Source organism: Maniola hyperantus, chromosome 9, assembly GCF_902806685.2.
Source record: "Maniola hyperantus chromosome 9, iAphHyp1.2, whole genome shotgun sequence".
Lineage (NCBI taxonomy): Eukaryota > Metazoa > Arthropoda > Insecta > Lepidoptera > Nymphalidae > Maniola > Maniola hyperantus.
In genome coordinates, this window is record NC_048544.1 from 6,653,633 (window position 1) to 6,677,202 (window position 23,570).

Consider the following 23,570-nt stretch of genomic DNA (forward strand, 5'->3'; position numbering starts at 1 on the left):
TAAAGAGAATAATTTGAAAAAATCACGATTTGTATTTATTTTTAACATGAACGTCACGGAAGGTGATTTATGACGTCACAATCCATAAACGACAAATATTTTCCAATAACATAAAATAAGAGTAATTCCTGCGAGAAAATATTTTTATGTTAAAAAATTTAAACATATTTGCCGTTTACACCCTGTGACGTCATTAATCGCCTTCCGTATAGCGTGACATTAATAAATAATTACGAAAATTCGAATTTTTTTAAAATATTCTCTTTAATAACGAACTCCCACCTAGCCCCATACAAAAAGCTCTATACAAAAAATCACTAATAGGTCCGGAACCCATATGTTTTAACATTAAGTCAATTCCGACATATGAGTAGCCGGAGCAGTCTAACAGATCGGATTTTTTTACGAATTGTTCAACAGTGGCACTAACAGAACGAAATAAATATTACGATACCGATTAGACCGAGCAGTCGAACAGAACTGACTTTTTCCGGTTTGTTCTATAAATCAAACAGAACGGAAATCGGAATGGACGACGAAAGCTCATCTCATAAGATTTTGAAAATTTATTTTGAGTCAACCGAACTTGTAAAAATCTGAAAAAATTAGCAAGTTCGAGTTATTTTGAGTTTAAATATATGCACATAAATTCTTGTGCCAAATTTAGTGAATATTTCTGTAGCATCTGTTTTATTAACCCATTCGATTAAACCATTTAAAAGATAAAATTAAATATACCTACCCGAGTAGAAATATTAAAATGTTCACTACCTATCACAAAATACACAATAAGATCCATTCGAATATTACATTATATTATTTAAATACTTTTTCACAATGAATTAATATTATTATACATACAGTTTTCATTTATAAAATTCATAGAAAATCACGTGGTCACCATAAAATTAACACAGCACATGGTATTCATTATTTGCTGAAGCAGCAATAGATAAATAAAAATTATTGATGAAGTAATAGTAAAAAAAAACATTTAATATACTCTATAATATAATAATACAGACAACCATTTTTTATCATTGTAAGAAATCACATATTATTTATGTTTCAATGTGTGTAAATTAAGGTCTTCGCACATAACAGAGGCTCGACATCATCGTGCTTATACTTTATCCGCGGAAAAAAATTATAACACACTCTCTGTTGCGTAATCCCATACAAATGATAGAGGCAAAAATCTCAGTGGGCGCTAACTATTTTTAGTCACCAACCAAACAATGTTTCTTTGTGTGTGAATGTTTCTTGAAAACATTTTCAGATTGAATTTAGAATGTTTTTTGAAAACATGTTTGCGATTGGTTGGAGACTCGTAACCACTCAGATTTTGCATCTATCATTTGTATGGGATTACGTAACAGAGAGTGCGCTACACTAACTTATTTCTGCTGATATATTATTATAGTATGAGATGTTTATATCTCACCGACAACGTTGATAGACATCGAGAAGCGAAACAAGAACGTCAGTGTAAAATGGGCCTAAACATCCTTGCTTTAAAGTTAAAAATTCAGTACCACTCATTTTAACTGCGCAATGTTTTTGCTTAGAGCACTGGCTGTAGATATACAGATATACGTATGTACGATATTGAACATGAAAACAATACAGTTAAGGTCCATTTTACATTAACGCTGAAGCTTACAGTTTAAAAATTTAGCTTGTACTAAGTTTTCATCGGTCAATCAGGTTCAAAAAAAATTGTGCGAACTTTTGTTACATATAAAATAAGTTTGAAAAATGCAGTTTGTTTTTGCGAATATGCATTTATATCTAAGTAAAAACGAATTGCTTAGAAAAAATGTTTTCAAAAGAACTTCAGTACAAAAGAGTTCGATATTATTACAAAATTCAGTGTAAAAATTTGAAAAACCTTAATCATTATTATAAAATCTTTAATCACGTTGCTGCCCGAAAAATACATTATTTTTCTATAGTTAATTTATTTATCATTTCAGTTCAATGTGTTTTTGAAAAAGGATTGTAACAAAATCTACGCAGTAGAAAAATAATATCAGCATAAAATCGTCATTTAGTAGAATACATAGATAAATTACATCTAATATACGTAAGTAATAAATTGTACTATTAAAATAATAATAAATTAAATTAAAGTCAAACACGAATCGTTTGAAACTAACTAAACATCATAACCTCTGCGAAATCCATTCTACAATAGGGTCTTGGACTGTAGTGATAAAAATGACGTGTTTTTTTTTGTATAGCGGTAGGTTATGGGGATAGAATTAATTATTAAAGATAATAATTTTATAAATTATGGTTTTTATTTAATTCTAACATAAACGTTATTACTACAGTCCAAGACCCTATTAAAGAGACGGTCTCTCCGTCACTAGCTTCATACATACGTAGTTTGGTCACAGTACACGACAGTTCGGGAACTTCTAACAAAACGTCGAGACTTCGACGTCACTGGCAGGCGTCAAATGTTAGTACATTTTCCGCTAGGTAATCCTAAGGTAACCCTATTTTTCTTTAATTTCACGTCACCATAGCCTAATATTTGACATAATAAATTATCGTCGATATTAGTTTCTAGAATGTATCTACAAAATTTCATTGAGTCTGATTGGATAGTATCCATTTATGAAGGCCAAACTACGTTTGTTTGGAGCGCACTACGTATAAACCCCTCTTAAATAAGAATGAATTAAACACGAACAATCATAAATGAATTAAGTTAAGTTAAGCTCAGTGTATCAATTAAGAAGACATCGGTGATGTAGGTACTTTGCCTTGAGCACCTATCAAACTTGTACAACCAGCAACAAAAAACCCTTGATTAAAAAACCAACAAAAGTTTCCATAAAAATTATAGGTGGACCAGAATCTCATGAAAAATATTCAAGTGGGATTCCGGAGTTAGCAGCGCTGTACGCTGTGAGTATCCTGTGTACATAGTGCACTGTAATGAATATTGTGGTGAATTATTAATATTCATCACAGAGTACTATGTACATGGAGTGCTCGCGGAGTACAGTGTTGCTAAATTTGGAATTTCATTTCGTGAGATTCTGGTCTACCTATACCAGAACAATAAGGCCGACCACACTTTGGATGCGTTTTCGTACGAATTTGACTCGTGCTAACACGCACGAACAATCGTGACTTTCCAAGTACTATGGGAGCGCGCCGACTAAGTGCGAAGTTAGTCGTATGTATAGTTCCAACGTTTGAATCAAATCCAAACTTATTGGGATTTCTTACACACTTTCGTGTGTTGGACATAAAAATTGATTAACTTGGTTCACGACAAAACTGTTTGTGCGATCAAAGTAGGATTAAGATGGAATAAAAGAAAAGAATTAACTTGAAGACACAGATAACTAATCTCGCACCAAAGAGGACACTGAAAGCGATATCACCAGGACGCTGCTTGTTTGATGGGAAAAAACGTATTCAGTATGTGTATGCACGTACTCAATTCGTCCGAACAGTATTCATACCTTTACGTATGACACAAATTCGCATCCAAAGTGTGGTTAACCTTAAGCTCGAATTTAAGTACAATTATTATTTTGACATTACATATTATCATGCATGTTACGTAAATTTTAAGAAAGGACTAACCATATTTGGTATATATTTCACCAATTGATATATAGAGCAAATATAACCATTCCTTTCTCAAAATTTACGCACTCAATGCTCGTCTTAATTGAAACACATGTGTAAATACTTGTCGCAGAGCTGCTAGGCAGGCGACGCGGCGGTGATGTGATTCATGACGGTGGTGTAGGCGAGGCCTAGGGCCCAGGACACCTCGTGACCGTTCACCTTTTTGAAGAGCTGAAAAGAAAAACTCACTATATCCCAATCATCGAGACGAGCTAATAGGAAAGTAAGAAATTGCACGTCCTTGGTCGCAGATAATAGACATAGGGCACGTTTAAATTGCGACTAAAATGTCAGTCTTATCTATCTCTAGTGCGGTGCAGATGTGCGAAAACTTGTGACGCTCCTTCGCTCTTTATATCGTCGCTCCATCGTGCTGGAGGGCGTCTCACACTACGCTTGCTTATATGCGGTCTCCACTCAAGGATGACGCTCATTACTTCATTTTAATTCTGATTTTACGTTGACCTGGCTTGCTTAAAGCATGCTTTGATGGCGCTAGTTCCATACTGAGCCACGGAGACAGTGCCACCTTTCATGTTAATCACGACGGACATTCCCCTTTCCCCTCATACTAAGCGCAAAGCTTATGCTAGGAGTGCGTACGACAATAGTGCAGCCGGTGGGGTGGGAAGTTTTGAATCACCGACCTTTCGGAAATCAGTCCGCTCCTTAACCGATGAGTTATTGAAGCTTAGGAAGTACTGGAAGGTACCCATATAAAAAGTGGGCTTTCAATTTCAACTCACCGATATGCGCTCGTTGTCGCGAATCTTGTACGCATCTTGCAGTAAGGTGACGACGTAGACCAGGTCGACGCAGGCCCACGGCTGGTCCACGTTCGACGCAGAGCACGCTTTGATGGCGCTGGCTCGGTACTGGGCCACGGAGACAGTGCCGCCTTTCATTACGTCTGAAACAATCAGTTAAAAATAAATCTCCCTTCGGCGGTGTTCCCATTCGATTACAACATGGGGTTATTCAAGAGGCGGGCCAACAAATTCCTGCAATTCCGGCAACGCATTGGCGGTTCCTCTGGTACTGCAAATTTTCATGGGCGGTGATAAACACTTAACATCAGGTGACCCGGCAGCTCGTTTGCTCGCTATTTTTAATTTAAAAAAAACTGTTTCAAAAGTTATTTTTTAATGTACTATTAGACATACTTTATTAACATTATAAATGTAAAGGTGTGTGTCTGTCTGTCTGCCAGCTTTTTACGGCCCATCAACTTTAACTGATATTGACCTTTGGCACAGAGATAAGTGATAGCCTGCATTCTGGAGACGCTACTTACATCCCGGAAAATTAAAGAATTCCCATGGGATTTGCAAAAACCTCAATCCACGCGGACGAAGTCGCGGGCATCAGCTAGTTTATTATAATCTCACCAATAATCCCAGCATCAGCAGCAACATCGTAGAAGTAGCTCATAGCGGCTACGGCTCCCCGCGGGGCAGTTTTGGGTTCCCAGTCCAAGGTCTTCATTACGTAGCGCTTGACCAAGTCGTGACATCGCGCGTATACTGCGTCCCTCTTCATATTATCCGGGCGCGGAGCTCCACTGGAATAAAATAGTAATTTTATATACGTTGTGTAACCAGAATAACATAATACAAAAATGAAAAAAATAATCAAAAATCCTGTATTTTTAAAGTTTATATATTGCAAATAAAACATTACTGACGCTAGAGGTCAACGAACGAGCGTAAATAGGCGACTCGGACAGAGTGAAAGTGAGGGAACTCTCGGTTTGATCCTGAATCGACGATGTCAAATATTAGGCTGTGGTGACGTAAAATCAAAGAAAAATAGGGCTACTTTAGGGCTACCTGCGTCAAATGTAATAACATTGACGTCGATGCCTTGATGTCATAAGATACCATACAAAACAAAAAGGAACGTATTTTCACGGACTCTGATGGGATGAGTGCGTAACCGCCATAAGGATTGTATGTTATTACTTATTACCTACCAGAGGTTCGACGAAGCCGTCTAGACACACCAATAGTGCGGTAAGGGGTGACGAGCGACCCGGGATCTCCATAGTAATGCCCGGACATTTACCACGAGATCAAAGGCGTCGAACTACTGCGCCTCCTTATGTATGGTAATAGTTTGTAAGCTTACCTAATAGCGTACTGCTTGTTGCCATATATCCATTTCTCCTTTTGCACGATAGGATCCACACACACAGACTTAAAATCGCTCGTGGAGTTGTCACTCGTCTCGAGTCTGAATGTGCCGTAGCGAGCGGCCAGGAGACCTAATTTTAGATAGCTGAAAGTATATGGAAATGAATAAATGAATGACTCTCTATACTTTATCCACAGAGTTAGTATTGGGCTCTCTCTGTTACGTAATCCCGCACAAATGAGAAATACAAAAAAGTCAGTGGGCGTTAACAATTTGGAGTGTCCAACCAATCACAAATGAACCTATGTTTTCCGTACAACTCTAATAATTTATGTTTTCAAAAAACATTCGAAATTCAAATCAAAAACGCGTACAGGTATTGATATCAAGTGGATAGACGTCCACTGCTGGACATACAGTGCGACACGCCTAACTTGGCGCGTGGCTAAAATTGGAACTAACATTGCCGTCAAGTGTCCCCTTTGTTCTTGCTCTCCAACAGCGCCGCCCTGTCAATAACATTCAAGTGCCAAGAGAGTCGCACTGCAGCCTTGCACCACCTGAATCCAGCGCCTCCCTGCGACTCGTTTGATGTCGTCGCCTAGTTTATTTTATTTTATTGTGCGACTTTTGTTTTTAATGCATGATGTAACTGACCGTAAATGGAGTTACATGAGATCTATACAACTTTTGGCATACTAGATTCTGCCCGCGACTTGTCCGCGTGGATATAGGTTTATGAAAATCTCGTGGGAACTCTTTGATTTTCCAGGATATGTCCTTTTCCGGGATGCAAGCTTATCTCTGTACCAAATTTCGTCAAAATCGGTTGAACGGTTGGGCCGTGAAAAGCTAGCAGACAGACAGACAGACACACAGACATTCGCATTTATAATATTAGTATGGATTACAGTACCTGTGAGGAAATATTGTACATCCATCTGTAGAAAGAGATAGCAATTTCGAAGAGTGATGTCTCTGTCGTTGAAACCGACAAAACGTCACATAGAGGTATGGGTGACAGAAACAACGCTCTACGAAGCCGAAATATCTTTTAAAGGTCGATGTATACAATATTTCCTGGCGGCTACTGTAGTGTGTAATTTGGTGGTTCCATAACAAATTAAATTAATTTAAATCTACATACTTTTTGCGCCTATTACGCAATCAATAAAATCTCACCTGTGTGTATAAATGGTAATATTTTCTCCAGCTGGTACAATATACTGATCTTTGGCGGGAAACAGTTGCATATCCTCCTCGTTCAGTTGATACGTGATTTGTGTGGAGCCGCCACCCAGGTCCAAAGCTGCCATTGTCTCTACGCCCATCAAATCTGAAACCAACATCCAAGTATTAAGGTGACGCAGTACGCTCGACCTAGCCTGTTTGCTTTTAACTTGACATTGTATGAGAAAGGTGAGAGGCACGATGATTTTCACTGAAATCAAGGGTTTAGAAAAAGTATTGTTGAGAAAAAAGTACTAAATGTATGTTTGCAAAATAAAGATGTTTCAACTAATAAATAAATAAACTATGTTTAATGTTAAATTGTTTTAGAATTTTCATACCCCTAATCTTATTTATTTAGTTTAGTATAGTTTAATATCCTTTATTGTACACCAAAAAGAAAAGACACAAAAAAGTAACATAAAAGAAGTCATACAATTAGCGGCCTTAGCGCTGTGAAGCGATCTGCTACCAGGCAACTAGGTTGAAGAGGATTTAAAGGCTAATGAAACTGGGTTTAAGGTGTACGTAAGTTGTTAGGGAACATAAAGATAATAATTGTATACGTAATATATGTATATTAATAGGCACAGAAATGCCGAAATAGTAATATATAGATAAAGATATACACAGATGCATATATAATACATAAAATATATATTTATATATAATATTATGATAGATTTACGCCAAGAAATATTGTACATCGACCTTTAGAATGAGATTTTGGCTTTGTAGAGCGTTGTATCAACGACAGAGACAATGCTCTACGAAAGCGCTATCTCGTTCAAAAGATCGATGTACAGTCAAAGTTCAAAACTCGCTTAGCACCTTAATGATCCAATTCACTTGCATTGCACGTTTGTGCGCACATCTGTAAGGCGTGATTATAGAAAAAGGCCGTAAAAAGCAGCCGCTGCTTTTTCAGACAACAGTTTTGCGGAATTGCTACTCGAAATCTGAGGCCGACCGTACAATATTTTCTGCCGCGTACTGTACAACACTGCAAGTTAATGACGGACAGCGCCATCTATGATGTGATTCAGTAAACTGTATGTCTGTCTATCTGTCTGTTAGCTTTTCACGGTCAAACAGTTTAACTGATTTTGATGAAATAAGAGTTTAGCCCTCATCCCGGGAAAGGACATAGGTTAATTTTATCCCGAAAAATCAAAGAGCTCCCACGGGATTTTTATATACCTTAATCCACGCGGACGAAGTCGCGGGCACCATCTAGTACTATTATATTCTCTTCGCAACATAGATAGTATAAAATACACTCACTATGTAACAAGTTGACGGTGTACCAAATAAAGATGCCCTCATCGGACCCTTTCATTATCTCCACGCTATTTTCGCCGACATCGTAGCCCAGCCTGAAAAACGTCAACCAGTATGATCATCATCATCACCATCTGTGTCTCTGGTTCTCTAGTTTGCAACTTTATTGGTTTGTACTACTATGCATTTTAACTGAGAAGAGCAGTCTTGTTCTTCCCGGTTGAAAGGCTTAGTACCTAATCTCAAAATACCACAGGGTGTAACCAGAACGCTAGCAAAAACTTAGCGTTATTGTTATACTACCTAAACACAATCTAATCAATAACCATTTTTGCCTCATTTTGTAGTTTTAGTGATTTAGTATTTTTCAAACCCGCAATGTATATATAGCGCGAAAACGCGGCTCAATGCCAGACTTCGAGTGGCCTACTTACGCAACGTTCGTTGACCTGTAGCGTCAGCCAGATGATTTATTTGCAAAATATCGTAAACTTTTACAAAATTATAGGATTTTTTTATACTTTTTTCGCGTTTACTTTGTGGTATCATTTCAGTAATCATTAGTAAGTCTTACCTGTCTTCGTTTTTGCCAGCGCAGCGTTATGGTTGCACCCTGTATGTCTGATCTCTGTTTGTTGCTTACAATTTTTTCTTTACTGTGTCGCTATTATTTCAAATAAAGAAATATTTTATTTATAAGAGGTTCTAAACTAAGAACTTACTGTGCGATGGCCTTGGCCACAGCGTCTATAAGCATGTCTGCTTTGTCCTCGGGCAGAAGCCGAAGCCCGGCGGTGGCTCGCACGATCAGTGGTGTCGACCATTTCTTCTTTACATCGATAGGAATGCGTTCCTCCGATCTCTTCACTAAATGCACTATCGTTTCCGCACCCTGAAAACGTCCATTACTGATCCTAATATATAAAACAAAAATAATGTTTCTTCTACCTAATATGTCCGTTATATATGTATGTACTTTGAAACCATCCAACCGATGTACCCCAAACCGGTTTCATTAGAAAGGCAATAATGTGAAGATGGTTTTAAACCACTAAAACAATTAATGCATTAGGCACATTCTTTTTTAGCGTAGTAGCACACGTGGGGTATCCGCTAGTTTAAAATAAAACCGATTGCGGTTTGCACTGCATGTCTGCAGTTTGGGTGTTTATAAATGAACAAAAAGCCCGCCCGCACGTAATCCATCCCGCGTTCTGGTCATTTTATTCTTTTAGTAAAGGTTGCCTGGAAGAGATTGCTTTAGCAATAAGGCCGCCTTTGCAACCCTTTGTATAGTTTCTTCTGAAGCTTATATTGTTTCTCTGTATTTATTTGTGTGTGCAATAAAATATCCATACTAATATTATAAATGCGAAAGTGTGTGTCTGTCTGTCGGTCTGTCTGTCTGCTAGCTTTTCATGGCCCAACAGTTCAACCGATTTTGATAAAATTAAGTACAGAGTTAGCTTACATCCCGGGGAAGGACATAGGCTACTTTTTATCCCGGAAAATTAAAGAGCTCCCACGGGATTTTTTAATAACCTAAATCCACGCGGACGAAGTCGCGGGCATCATCTAGTTCTAAATAAATAAATAAACAATATGTAGAGAAGTAGAGATCCTACTTGCACAACTTTGAGGTTGTGTAAATCTTAAACTTTTTTTGCTCTACCGCCAATTTGTATTGTTTGGCCGCTACTTTAGTTTTATAAGCATTTTATACTGTAAATAAATAGTTACCTTTTCTGGATCATCGACGAAAGATGACAAACCCGGTTTAGTTTCTTCGAAATATTCATCCACTAAATCTAGACTTGCTTGACCAAATACTGAAAAGGAAACACATTCATACATTTACGTAACAGCTGCAGTCTAATATGCATAAACAAATACATATATTTTACAAGATAAATACTGTCATAATAATATATATTATTATAATTATGATATACGATTGTTTAATTATGATTCAGAAGCTACGCCATGTATATTTTCTAAGAAAAAAGAAACTACTATAGGTACCTATTACTATCAGTAGGTACGTAAAATATGAAAATAATTATTAATTAGACGAATGAATAGAGCAGGTAGGTACTTCTAATACTGCAACACCGCTTAAAAGACCATAACCAGGAAAACAACACAAAAGAATAATAGGACAATAAGATATGGCCTTATTCGCTACCTAACCTAAAAAAGTTGCTTCAAAATAAAAGATATCACGACTACTTCATTACAAAGTTGTTTTTTTGTAACAACACACAGCGTCTTCATCAACCGATAGATCTGGTCGCTATTTTAGCACCTTTGGACCCCAACGCCTATCAGTTCAACTATATTATGTAAAATTTCGTTAAATACCTAGACACATATTACTGTTGCTTTATCATGGGATGTGCGGACGTGCGGATGTCGCCGTGCGGCGTAAATACTATCCCAGTCTTTTTCTATCACCGAATTTCAGTGTCAATAACGTTATCTCGGTTGGTCCCCAAACTTCTCCAGTAACAAATTAAAAGAGTATGACATCTATTTTTGTACCGTGCGTGGTATACTAGCAACGCTATAAGGTTGTAGAGGTTAGAGATATCGCTGAATGTGTGTACGGTGTACCGGATATTTAAATGATGTAAGAAACCAACCTGTGAACGGCACTCTAAACTTATACGCCAAGACTCTCGTCCCAGAGGAACCAGCGTCGATAATAACTGCATGGTGGTATACGCTCTCGTACCCCAGACTCTTAGCCAGCCCATCGAACCACTGTGTCTGGCCTGCGAAAAGCCCTGCAAACAAACAAATTTTCAATAAACATACAATGATATTTAATAGGTAGGTACCTATTGATGCTTATTTTTATTCTTTCATCCCAACTAAACACTAGTTAGTGTCAATGCAATAGATTTGTACACCACACATGGTAGAAACACAAGGAAGAAGGAAGGACATAAAGGAGAAGGAAGATTTTGAACCAAGCTTTGGCATCTAGCGGCACTAGTAGTAGGTAAATGACCGTAACACCACGAAGAATCTTAGAAACGAACATTTAGGGTGACCTATTTAAACTGCATGAAGGTAGGAAATAATGGCAAAAAGGAAGGACATTAAAGAGATGGAACAGTTTGAACCGAGCGATGGCACCTAGTGGCACTAGTAGTAACTAGCGGTAGTAAATATTTTATTTAATCTTGATCTTGATTTCGACTTGATCGCTGCGACTAAAGATTGTAATGAAAGGTGTGTATGTTCAATCGCGGCATCGAGCTTCCGAAAACTAAATCACCGATTGCCAATGCTAAAAGCATTGCTTCAACTGTGTTCAAATATTACTTTCGAATTCATAAAGCCGCGTGAGGCTGAACTCCCATTGGCTACTATCATTTGAGCGATCGTTTCTTTTCAGAAGATGAAGATCTGACTTTTAGCAGCTTAAGCCATCCACATACCTACAAAGCCGAGTCGTGTAATGTGCAAAGACATTTAAATGGCTGTGGCACACAGACGGACATATAGTACGCGGCAGAAAATATTGTACATCGACCTTTAGAAAGAGATAGCGGTTCATAGAGGGTCGCGCGTTGACTCTGTCATTGAAACCAACAAAACGTCACATAGGTATGAGCAGGTATGAGTAACAGTGTAGAGCGCTGCTACAAAGCCGAAATCTCATTCTAAAGGTCGGTGTACAATATTTCTTGCCAGCAACTGTATACGGACAGATGGACTGGACGAGTCAACATAAAGTATTTTACTGAGAAACCCTAAAAATGGAAATGAAACTAAGCTTATTCACGCCATTGAACGTAGATTCATTTAAATAATAAATCGTCGAGTATTTAAAAAAATTAAAATAATTCAGACAGTAATAATGGCCCATATTAAAGAAGGTCATTTACATAAACTCTTACCTATAAGTACCAGTTTTTACACGGATCACAAAGTTACCTAATCTTGACCGTCACGGTTATTGACTCTGAATTACAAGGTACTAGGTAGGCAGGTACCTAAAACTAAGTAAAACGTAAGTAGGTAAATTAAAATTACATTAAAAATAATCTACTTTAAATCAGTTTTTAGCATGTGGGCATTAACATAAAAAGTCTTAACACACTTAATTCCTCCATTTTAATCTAAATATATAAAAGGAAAAGGTGACTGACTGACTGACTGACTGACTGACTGACTGACTGACTGATGATCTATCAACGCACAGCTCAAACTACTGGATGGATCGGGCTGAAATTTGGCACGCAGATAGCTATCATGACGTAGGCATCCGCTAAGAAAGAATTTTTGAATATTCGACCCCTAAGGGGGTGAAATAGGGGTTTGAAATTTGTGTAGTCCACGCGGACGAAGTCGCGAGCATAATCTAGTTTATCATATAGCTGTTATTTTTAGCACTAAAACACTTAGTAACAGAACGATTTTACTGTTGAACCCTATGCGTAACGCACATCCGCAGAGTGGAGTGGAGCTGAGTGATGCAGCGTCTTTCTCGATAACAACTCAAACTGTGACCTGCTTATCGGTCTTTTATCAGATATATACTTTGAAGAGAACTTCACATGCAAAAATCCGCATTACAATCAATACAGTAGTTTTTTCAGGAAAATGACAATAACAAGACGCCCCCAACACAACCTCTAACACCAAACGCAAAGCAGGTTCGCATAGGTAAAAAAAACCAACCAAGTGAAAGTCAGACTCGCGCACCGAGAGTTCTGTACTACAGTCGTATTTTTTCGACATTTTGCACGATAAATCAAAAATTATTATACATAAAAATATATAAAAATCTGTTTTAGAACGCACAGGTAAAGCCTTTTCATATGATACCCCCACATGATTTTTGTTCATGAACACATTTTAATTTTTTTATTAAATAATAAAACCACAAATTCACGATTTTTGGATTTTTCCCTTTACTTGTGCTGTAAGACCAACCTACCTGCCAAATTTCCTGATTCTACGTCAACGGGAAGTACCCTACAGGTTTTCTTCACAGACACGATAGACAGACCTTTTTTCCGTTTGAGGTACGGAACCCTAAAAATTAATCAAACAAAACGAATAAACTATTCAATTCCAACTAAACAAAAAAACAATTTCGATTTACAGCATAAACATTACAATAACAAACTAAAGTGTAGCTCTACCTGTTAGTAACACCGGTAGAGTACGCACGATAGTTCCGTTTGTCATTTTTACTCGCAAATTACGAAGACAAGCGTGTATATGTAATCGCAACTGAAACGAATAAGACACACAACACCACTGGTGAATTTTGTAACATTTTCGTAGTAACATGACGTTGAAGCTTGGAACTAGTCTTAGATCAAGGATGGTGAACCTTTGGCGTGCGATGAAATAATTGGCACGCGGCACAAAAAGTTGTTTGAAAAATAAAACCTCGTTCACGCGTCTTTGTCGACATTATAATTTCAACTAAGAAAGCGATTCTAAAATAACAAATAGAAATTACATTTTTTACGCCGGCTCCACACGTTGGCCGCAACGCTGACCCCAACACTGTTCGCCCAACATGTGGATCGGTAAATTTCGGTATTTCGGTAAACGTGTGGAGCCGGCGTTAGGGTTCCGTACCTCAAAAAGAAAAAAGGAATCCTTCCCAAGAAAATGGATGCCATATATTATAATTCCGCCGATAATCAATGCGTTAAACTGAGTTTTATTTTTTCTGCAAACCTCCCAGATATTTATTTTTCAGTGTGTTAATTTTTGAAAGTTTATTGATTTTTTTTATGAGATAATAGATATAATTAAATTTATTTATATGTTCTCGCCACTGCCCTCACGACACTGATGCAAAATGTCGGCGAATTTTGGTCCTGAACGTTTACCACATAACAGGAAATTCCAGTTCGAGGTTGTAATTCTGAGTCAACCACGAACTCGAGCTCCAACCTGTGTGCACCAAAGCGTGGGCATTCGTTCAGGACATGCTCAACTGAGCGGTGTCTGAGGAGCAAAAGCACCCGGGTGTGTCGCGGAGCTGCGGTGGGGATAATATGCAAGTCCACCGTGAAAGTTGAAACTGAGTGGCCACACTTGAACTGTTAACGTCTAATGCCAATTGAATTGGCGTTCAAATAGTCTAACGCCAAATGGCAATGTGAATGCCGTTAGGTCGTGGCTACTCCTACTGCGATTAACGCGTTAATTAACAGCATTTCGCCAAACAGCGCACAGCGTGTAACCAAAACGCTAGCAAAAACGAAGACGGGTATTGATGAATTTTGGTAACGATAAGATAATGATTTTAAGCTTATAGCGTGGTTTAACGACCTATTGTATTGTATAATTAATCCCCAATTCATGCCTAATTATTCGTGGTTTGTACCCGTTTTATAAAATACTGATAAGATACACAAAAAATCCTGTTTATGTTAAGATGGCAACATATTGCAAATAAAACATCTGACTGACGCTAGAGGTCAACGAACGTTGCTTAGATAGGCCACTGCCGGCACTGGGGTCAATGCCGCGTCGTAGGTGGAGCATTGACGAGGGGCTAGTATTGCACGCTGTACATTGCGAGTTTGAAAAATACTAAATCACTATACTACAAGATTAAGCAAATGATTATTGACATTGGATTGTGTTTGGGTAGCTAGTATAATATTTTATAACGCTAAGTTTTTGCTAGCATTCTGATTACATCTTGTATACTAACTACTTTCATTTCAAGATGTTCAGATTTTTAATGAAAATGTTTACAACGCCTGGCATTTTACTAGTGGTAGTGAAATGTGAATGTCAGCTGCTCATAATAATGGTATTACTCATGTTCGCTGAACTAGAAACTCGTGCCCATAGAGCTGTTACGTTGTACATGTAGATTGTAGATGTTACTGTAAAAGTCAGAATCCTGGTAAATTTTAGGTTTTACTAGTAAGTCTTAGGCTGAATTCTATAGAGCGCACTTTGATTTTGCTCAGACTTAAGATTGAATTAAAACGAGACAGACTTATGTGAGAGATATAGCTCTGTCTCGTTTTAACTCTGTCTTAAGTCTAAGCAAAGTCAGAGTGCGCTCTATAGATCTCACCCTTAGTATTTTAAAAAAGACAACTTTCGGTCTTTTACCATTAGAGCCTAGTACATGCTACATTTTACCAATAACAGTTATTTGGGAATAAAACATGATGATGATAGTTAAATGATCTGATTATGACCAATGATTTTTTGAAAGGGCCAGAAGACTCGCTCCGTCGTTCCTTTATTCCGGTTCACCAACTCGACCTTCGACTTTGGACCTCGTATAACCAGAAGAACCGTGAAAAGGTAACAGACATAGAGAACGAGACACACTTATTTATAATATTAATATAATATTATAATATAATATTATTATAGTGCGCGTCGAGATTGCAATCAGAGTGGGGACGCCCCGCACACCCAATAAAAATAATTAATTTTAGATTTTCTTCTTCTTTATATATTGCAAATATTATGTTATATTTTTGTAAGTACTTAATTTTATTTACGTATGATAAAAATTAATCCACCAAAATGACACTTTTATATGTCTGTAATTTTGTGAAATTATAATTTTTTGGTTTGGATTTTTAAAATGTAAAAAATACTAAACAGAAACTTTTATCTGCTATAGTAGTAGTTTAGGACCTCTTCTTTAATAAATATATCTTTTTGTGTAAATTCAATAGGTAACTTTTGATGTAGTGAATGTCAAAGATTGCACGAAATCGAAAATTGAATAATAGTCTTTTGATATTTTAGGCAATAAGAAACAAACTATCAATAAATTGCAAAATGTTGTCTTACTTAGTAATAAAACAGAAAATTTCCTACAATGTAGTACAAAAATGTTTTTAAGAAATTGCAGGGATTTACAAAATTTAAGGGGTCAAAAATGGGCTTAAACTCCTTGTACGCTACATAACCCTATTTTACGCTCTTAAATAGGTATACGTAAGTCTTAAAATCTTAGTCGACATAATAATATTTCTTTGAAAATGGATCTAACAAAAAAATCTACAAATTAAGTATTCATTTACATTATTTATTATACTCATTTTTATTTAATTTGAAGTATTAACTTCATAAACCAGTTCAAATAAAATAAGATACTTAAACAAGCGTTTCGTTTTTATAGATACCTACAAATTATTAAATTAAAATTACCTCTTAGATTTATCGTAATTGGATTTGAAAATCTTTAGGAAAGTTATTTGTAGTGATAATGCGTAGATGCGATGTGCGATTCAAGCAATCAACACGCATGGCGTCGCAACAATGTCTCGTATAGTACTACTAATAATAACGGACTAGATCCGCAGATCCACTTCGCTACTGCAACAGATATTTGGTCCGGAGCATTTTATTCATCTTCTTCGTCGTAGCACTCTTGGCAGAGTGGTCGTGGTTATCAGGAAACAACGGCTTTGAGGGCAGATGTTATATGCCTCACGAGCATTTTATAGACCAGATTAAAATATTAAGCTAAGTTGATTCCTAGTTGGTGCCGGCTTTACCTATGGTGCAGGTAAAATGTACAGTGCGCGGCAGAAAATAATGTAGGTACATCGACCTTTAGAAAGAGATCTTTAGTTTTGTAGAGCATTGTCTCTGTTGTTGAGACCGACAAACGTCACATAGGTATGAGAGACAGAGAAAAAGCTCTATAAAGCCGAAATCTCATTCTAAAGGTCGATGTACATTATTTTCAGCAGCGTACTGTGTACAGTAAGTACAGCGTACACGGGGCACAGGCACAGGGCTCGCGACGCCTCCAAAGTACATTCGCCGCTCGTGACGCTATCAAAGATCCTGCCCCCGTGTTATGGCCGACCATTTGCACTCGAATTTCCGAACACTGGTGAAATTATAACTGTATGTAATATGTACTCTAATTTGATCGTTTTTAGGGTTCCGTACCTCAAAAGGAAAAACGGAACCCTTATAGGATCTCTGTCTGTCTGTCTGTCTGTCTGTCTGTCTGTCTGTCTGTCTGTCAAGAAACCTACAGGGTACTTCCCGTTGACCTAGAATCGTGAAATTTGGCAGGTAGGTAGATCTTATAGCTGACATTAGGGGAAAAATCTGTAAACCGTGAATTTGGGGTTACATCACATGGTTATAGCAAACGGGCTTGGCTTTTTAAAGCCTTTTAAAACTAGGTATCAGATTTCAATTTCGTAAAAAAAAACGTAAATATCGGCACTAAAATCAACGAGCAGTTTTGGTGCACCCATAAAATGGTATTTTACGAACAAAACATGCAATAAAAAAATAATTGCACTAAAAGTAAGAAAATTGTAATTACATACTTACTTACTAGGTATTTAATTATTATTTTCTCCATCTATGTATTTAATGAACCCTTTCTTCATGCATTTTTCAATCAAAATAATGTTTAATATTAATTTAAACAGAATAAATTCTAATAGCAATCTATCCTTAATCCTTATTATATAGGTTGCCTGGTAGAGATCACCAAGTGAAAAGGCAGCCTTTACACCCTAGTCTGTAAATGCAGTGTAATTTTTTCTAATGCTATTTGTAAATTACAATTTGTGTGTAATGAACAGTTTTTACTTAAGTACTTACTTGCTTACTCAAAATCCTTTATTGTATCAGAATCTAACCAAAACCAAAATAAATTAATTAAAATAATCATTAAAATATCTTGGTAGGTAGCTATATGAGTTCATTCAAAGGTGTTCAGTATTTTAAAATAAAATTGAATGAAGCTGAAAAATCATCATCACCTCAACTCATCCTCAGCCCACTACCAAGGTCTCAAAATGAGAAGCGTTCAGACCAAAGTCTAGTGGACTTCTGACCGAGTATAGATTGACATACATCAATACAATCTTTGAGAACAATTTGGGTAGCTTTTAGCCATGTTTCAACTGACAAACTCAAAAATACTATTTAAAATTCTTACCCAAAAAATATGTAACACATAGCACTAGTACAATCAGCAAAATAAATATTTTCTTAAGTCTTCGCGGTTGCTTCAGGGACCTGCCCCTTACGCTGATATGTGACGTTGAGGTATCATCTTTTAACTGAAAAGATAAAACACATATCAGCACTGAGGAAACTCAGGATAAGACTCAGTCTAATCCTGAATCGACAATATGTCAAATATTAGGCTACGGTAATGTAAAATCATAGAAAAATAGGGCCACCATAAGGCATCAAATGTACCAACATTTACCAGTGACATTGATGCCTCGATGTTTTGTTAGAAGTTCCATAACTGTCTTGAACTGTGAATGTTGTCCCAAACATTGAGAAAATATTTTTTGAAAGAGCAACCCTGGGCTAAGTGAATATGATCTGCACTCTCAACCAATAAAGTTTGGAACGGATTTCCTAATAATGTAGTAATGTCAGACAATCATTTAAAGAACTCACAGCACAAACACTGCTTAGCCTGGGATTCTCTCTTCTCTGCTTAGATTAATAAAAATATAAATGAAATGGTATTGTATATTATGACAGCCTATTTACACATTTGTACTGCACATATTTTGCAAGATAAATCAACCGAATATGTAGTGTTGCATACACTGTGAATAGAACTAATCACATGGTTACAACTATGTGTTTTTTGCTGTACAAACATGTGAACTACACTCAATGTATACACTAGTGAATGGTAAATACTAAATTTATCTGCAAATAATCGCGCGACATTATGCTGTGTGAATCTTTTAGACAGATTTTATACAAAAAAATACCCAAAAATATCGGCGAAACCCTAGACTTAAAACTGTACTTCGTAAGATTTTTCTCATTACTTTTCGTAATCTCTACAAGTTTGGGTATATTGTACCTATGTAATAGACTTTTTTAAATAATACAGAACGTTTATTAAATAGGAAGACAGGTATTTTATCTGACTTCTGAGCAATTTATCCACCTCACCTCTAAATATCTGTAGGTGCTGAATTTTCCCATATCGGGCTAAAATGTACATCACAACCTTAAAAGATATAAGTTATGTTTGTGCTCTTCAAAATAGCATTGCTCATTTTTCTGTTCACAACTTATCCTTGATTTAAGCTCAAACACATCTCAAAAACTTAAAAAACTGAGCGGAAATCGAAAAACAACACAGTCAAAGAGAATATCACAGAGTACATTGAATCACATTGAATATAAGGAGAATATAATCACCACAGACCAGTAAATATAATCATTAATCACTACGTGACCAGAGTCTAGACCACAACACAGAAAAACTACCAAAGAGTATATAATCACTACCAAGTTGCACACAGATATGTCCAGATTTGCAACTAGCGTGGCCCCCTCAGTCCCTCTCGCTCAAGCAGATTTTCTTACTTGTGAAATGTCATTCCTTCTACACTTCACGTTGTTTGCCAAATACTCACGTACAAATACATTTTGGCAAACAAAAAAAAGTGGCCACGGTAATAAGGACAAAACATAATCATTTTGTCACGTTCTAACAAGAGTTTAAATGCATTTAGCTATCTCGCTCTAACAGTAAGTGTCACAATTTGGTCACAATAGGGCTACTTCTAACAATCCTTATTCTGAGACCTATGTTGTGTGATGTGACCTCGCCTCGAGTCTTCCGAGAGTCGGAGTCAGTCAAAAGTTGAAGGTCACAATTTTTCTAATTACCTACCTTTCTTTGGCGTAATTCGCTCATCCTGTTACTCTCATCCGATGTTGCTCTCTATTTAAAAATTATATTGAGTCCACAACAATCTTTTTTCACAGGTAACAAGGTACCTACACAGTACACTTCACAAGTCAGAAGGTTAACTTTTTAGAGGTTCGGCTTTCGAGTTTATAAATAAAAATCAGTAGGTAACCACAATCACCGCCGCGCCGCCCGGTGCTAATAACCACAGATTTAAACTCACAGACGTTTTTTGTGTTGTATTATTTTGTTGTGTACGTGATTACGATGTGATTCAATTATTCAAAAATCAAAATTATCTAACTTTTTTATCTAGGTAGGTACACCGTTCTTCTAATTTCCAGTAAAATAAGAATTCATTTGTAATGAAATACGTGAAAACGTGTGCTATTGAATGTAATAACTTATATAGTGACTAAAAAAAGCAGTGTGTACCTACCAATGATAATGAATGACAATACAGTATAATACACACGATAAATGCGATAAGTATACAAGTTACAACATTGTTGAACATATTTTTTTACTTTTAAAAGTAATGACTAGTGATGTAGGTACTTACCTAGCTAAATATAGTTATCGATTTGGTGGTGTGCGTAATCCCAGCAAAATAATGTTGAATTTCAGGATTTGAGTTGGATAGATTTTTAGTGCGTAACGTCGTGTAATTGTGCGTGAAAGTTTTAAATTTGTGCGTCCAACCAATAAGTAGATATTCGAAAAAAACGCGTTTTGCCAGGAATACGTCATCCCAGCTACACATTTTTTTCCCAATGGACGTACGAGAAAAAAAATAGGTCCATGAATTAGTGCGTTTTAAGAGGTAAATGTGCGTGCTAAAATTAAATTTGTGCGTCATAACACTTCGAAGATATTCAGTTTTTTGCTGGGATGACGTTTAACCATTTCTTATATCTCTTAAACGGTTAAACGTATAGACGTGATTTTTTTTACACATATTGCTATGAATTTGTGCGTAATGTTTGTAAAAACAGAATTTAAAAAAAAATTACCGTTCAGTTTTTATAATTAAAAAATAAAATAACGTTATTAGGTCCTAGTACTTTAAATATGACCTCTAAAGATAAACTTATACCGTTGATTTGTCCCTTATAACGGCTCACAGTATCTTATCAAGTTTCATTGGAGTATTTTAAGTATTTATTGAATTATGAAGAAAATTACTACGACAGGACTACGATATTTTTCGACATTTAATTGGTCGAGTATTTTATGAGTTGGCTAATTAAAATTTCTACCAATAATTAGTGCGTCAGCTCATTTATCCATCTGCAAAAATATAGCCCAATACACAGATAAATTATAGAGATATAATCAAAAAACCTATAAGATGCGCAATACAATGATAAACCGACAAAGTTTGAATAGCCACAAAAAAGCGACCGTGTCATATATCGTGCTAACCTTCCAAAATTGATAGTATTGTGCCATTTCTATTCTGGTACATGTGCGCACAAAATTATTAAGCTTTTTATTAATCATACTAATATTATAAATGCGAGCATTATTATAAAATATGTTTGTTTGTTGGTTTGTCCTTCCATCACACCGCAACAGAGTTACAGATTGACGTGATTTTTGCATAAGTGACCCGTTACATTTATTCCGAAATATTAGAGTTCCCACGGGATTTTAACAAACAAAAGCAAACAGTCCTATTGTCTGGTCACAAGCCATAATTAAACAATATAGTTTTCTGGAAACTGTTAAACTAAGCCACCCGTTCGTCTTCAAAACACGGCAATAAAACTGAATTTTAAAACTAATAGGTATCAAAGGTTCCGACCACAGCCATCTTTACTTACAAGCCATGCTATTAAGTTTGGCAACGTCGCAATTAGGATCCGCCGTGAATCTGTGGCATAAACCGATAGAGCTACAAGTGTACTAGTGGACAGCTTTCTATAGGCTGTATCTAGTTATATTTACAAACACTATGCACCTACTTACATTACAAATACATAAAATCATTAGTTTTTGAAATTACGTATTGACCACATACAGCCCACTTACTTAATGTAAGGCAGTACCTAGTAGGTATGTCTTTCGTAAGAATGTAGGAACTTAAAACTTGTTTGAAACTTTGAAGATCTACCTACTATTTCACTAAAATAAAACATAAATGAGGGTTAATAGATATTTTATTTCCTATTATAATTAGAGTTAACAGTTATTTTATTTCCTGTCCTTTGTGATTGTCCTTTTCTTGGGCTTGCTGATGTAGTTCTTGACGACGCTCGCTGTTTATACAGCTGTTCCCTTTTAGAGGGATCCATCCTACATGTTTTTTCGCACGTAACTTAGGTAACGCAAATTCTTAGGTAGGTTAGGGAAAATATGGGGCACTGCACCAGCTACTAGTTTATTCAACGTGATTTATCTCTATTTCTAGATTTTTTTACTATTTTGTTACTGTTGATTATTTTTATTGTTATGTTAATATGACAAATTATGTTAATACAATAATTTTAGATTACCTACTTAATTTACAATCGGTATTCAGTCAGAATATTGATCAACTAAAACTTAGAAAATAAAAAATATATTGAACTGTTCTGTTGTTTTAATTTTCACTAACTATTATGTACGTACCTGTACTTAAGTGCTAAAAAAGTAATGGTACAATACTATCAATTTTGGAAGGTTAGCACGATATATGACACGGTCGCTTTTTTGTGGCTATTCAAACTTTGTCGGTTTATCATTGTATTGCGCATCTTATAGGTTTTTGATTATATCTCTATAATTTATCTGTGTATTGGGCTATATTTTTGCAGATGGATAAATGAGCTGACGCACTAATTATTGGTAGAAATTTTAATTAGCCAACTCATAAAAAACTCGACCAATTAAATGTCTAAAAATATCGTGTCCTGTCGTAGTAATTTTCTTCATAATTCAATAAATACTTAAAATACTCCAATGAAACTTGATAAGATACTGTGGGCCGTTATAAGGGACAAATCAACGGTATAAGTTTATCTTTAGAGGTCATATTTAAAGTACTAGGACCTAATAACGTGATTTTATTTTTTAATTATAAAAACTGAACGGTATTTTTTTTTTAAATTCTGTTTTTACAAACATTACGCACAAATTCATAGCAACATGTGTAAAAAAAATCACATCTATACGTTTAACCGTTTAAGAGATATAAGAAATGGTTAAACGTCATCCCAGCAAAAAACTGAATATCTTCGAAGTTTTATGACGCACAAATTTAATTTTAGCACGCACATTTACCTCTTAAAACGCACTAATTCATGGACCTATTTTTTTTCTCGTACGTCCACTGGGAAAAAAATGTGTAGCTGGGATGACGTATTCCTGGCAGAACGCGTTTTTTTCGAATATCTACTTATTGGTTGGACGCACAAATTTAAAACTTTCACGCACAATTACACGACGTTACGCACTAAAAATCTATCCAACTCAAATCCAGAAATTCGACATTATTTTGCTGGGATTACGCACACGATTTGGTGATATTTTTACTTCTGATACATTCATGTTCCATGTTTTTCTTTTTTGGGGTTCCGTAGGTACCCTAAGGATAAAAACGGAGCCATATTAATGT

At 36.2% G+C, this 23,570-nt stretch overlaps 2 protein-coding genes across 12 annotated transcripts in view; one reads left to right on the forward strand and one right to left on the reverse strand.

Annotated features, from left to right (window-relative positions):
* On the reverse strand, positions 1-20,400 carry NTPase (ectonucleoside triphosphate diphosphohydrolase NTPase). 3 transcript variants are annotated; one of them, XM_034971660.2, is made up of 11 exons: positions 19,955-20,400; positions 18,236-18,359; positions 10,944-11,087; positions 10,042-10,130; positions 9,024-9,193; positions 8,305-8,396; positions 6,973-7,126; positions 5,785-5,934; positions 5,046-5,218; positions 4,404-4,567; positions 1-3,828 (listed from the first exon to the last, which is right to left on the reverse strand). In XM_034971660.2, exons 1-11 carry the CDS (start codon positions 19,976-19,978, stop codon positions 3,733-3,735), a joined length of 1,380 nt encoding a protein of 459 aa, XP_034827551.1. In that variant the 5' UTR covers positions 19,979-20,400; the 3' UTR covers positions 1-3,732. The 3 variants fall into 3 exon arrangements, with proteins under 3 accessions (XP_034827551.1, XP_034827549.1, XP_034827550.2); XM_034971658.2 differs by lacking the exon at positions 19,955-20,400 and adding an exon at positions 19,225-19,412; XM_034971659.2 differs by lacking the exons at positions 18,236-18,359; positions 19,955-20,400 and adding an exon at positions 13,461-13,588.
* The window catches only part of l(2)k10201 (lethal (2) k10201), a 7,970-nt gene continuing 4,236 nt past the window's right edge, over positions 19,837-23,570 (forward strand). For 2 of the 9 annotated variants that reach the window (XM_069500581.1, XM_069500582.1), the window contains exon 1: positions 20,087-20,288. Coding sequence is in view for 1 of the 9 variants with exons in the window: in XM_069500575.1 (XP_069356676.1) it covers positions 20,424-20,522 (99 nt within the window). In the remaining 8 variants the exon portion in view is untranslated. Of the gene's footprint in view, positions 19,931-20,086; positions 20,289-20,338; positions 20,523-23,283; positions 23,476-23,570 lie in introns of those variants that run through there. The other 7 variants (XM_069500584.1, XM_069500577.1, XM_069500578.1 and 4 more) reach the window with 7 other exon arrangements.

Coding starts and splice junctions, on each gene's coding strand:
- NTPase (XM_034971658.2), bottom strand. CDS start 19,257: ATGGGAAAATTCAGCACCTACAGATATTTAGAG. Junction 5,935..6,972: donor ATTACCATTTATACACACAG/GTGAGATTTTAT, acceptor ATATACTTTCAG/CTATCTAAAATTAGGTCTCC. Junction 3,829..4,403: donor GCGACAACGAGCGCATATCG/GTGAGTTGAAAT, acceptor TTTTCTTTTCAG/CTCTTCAAAAAGGTGAACGG.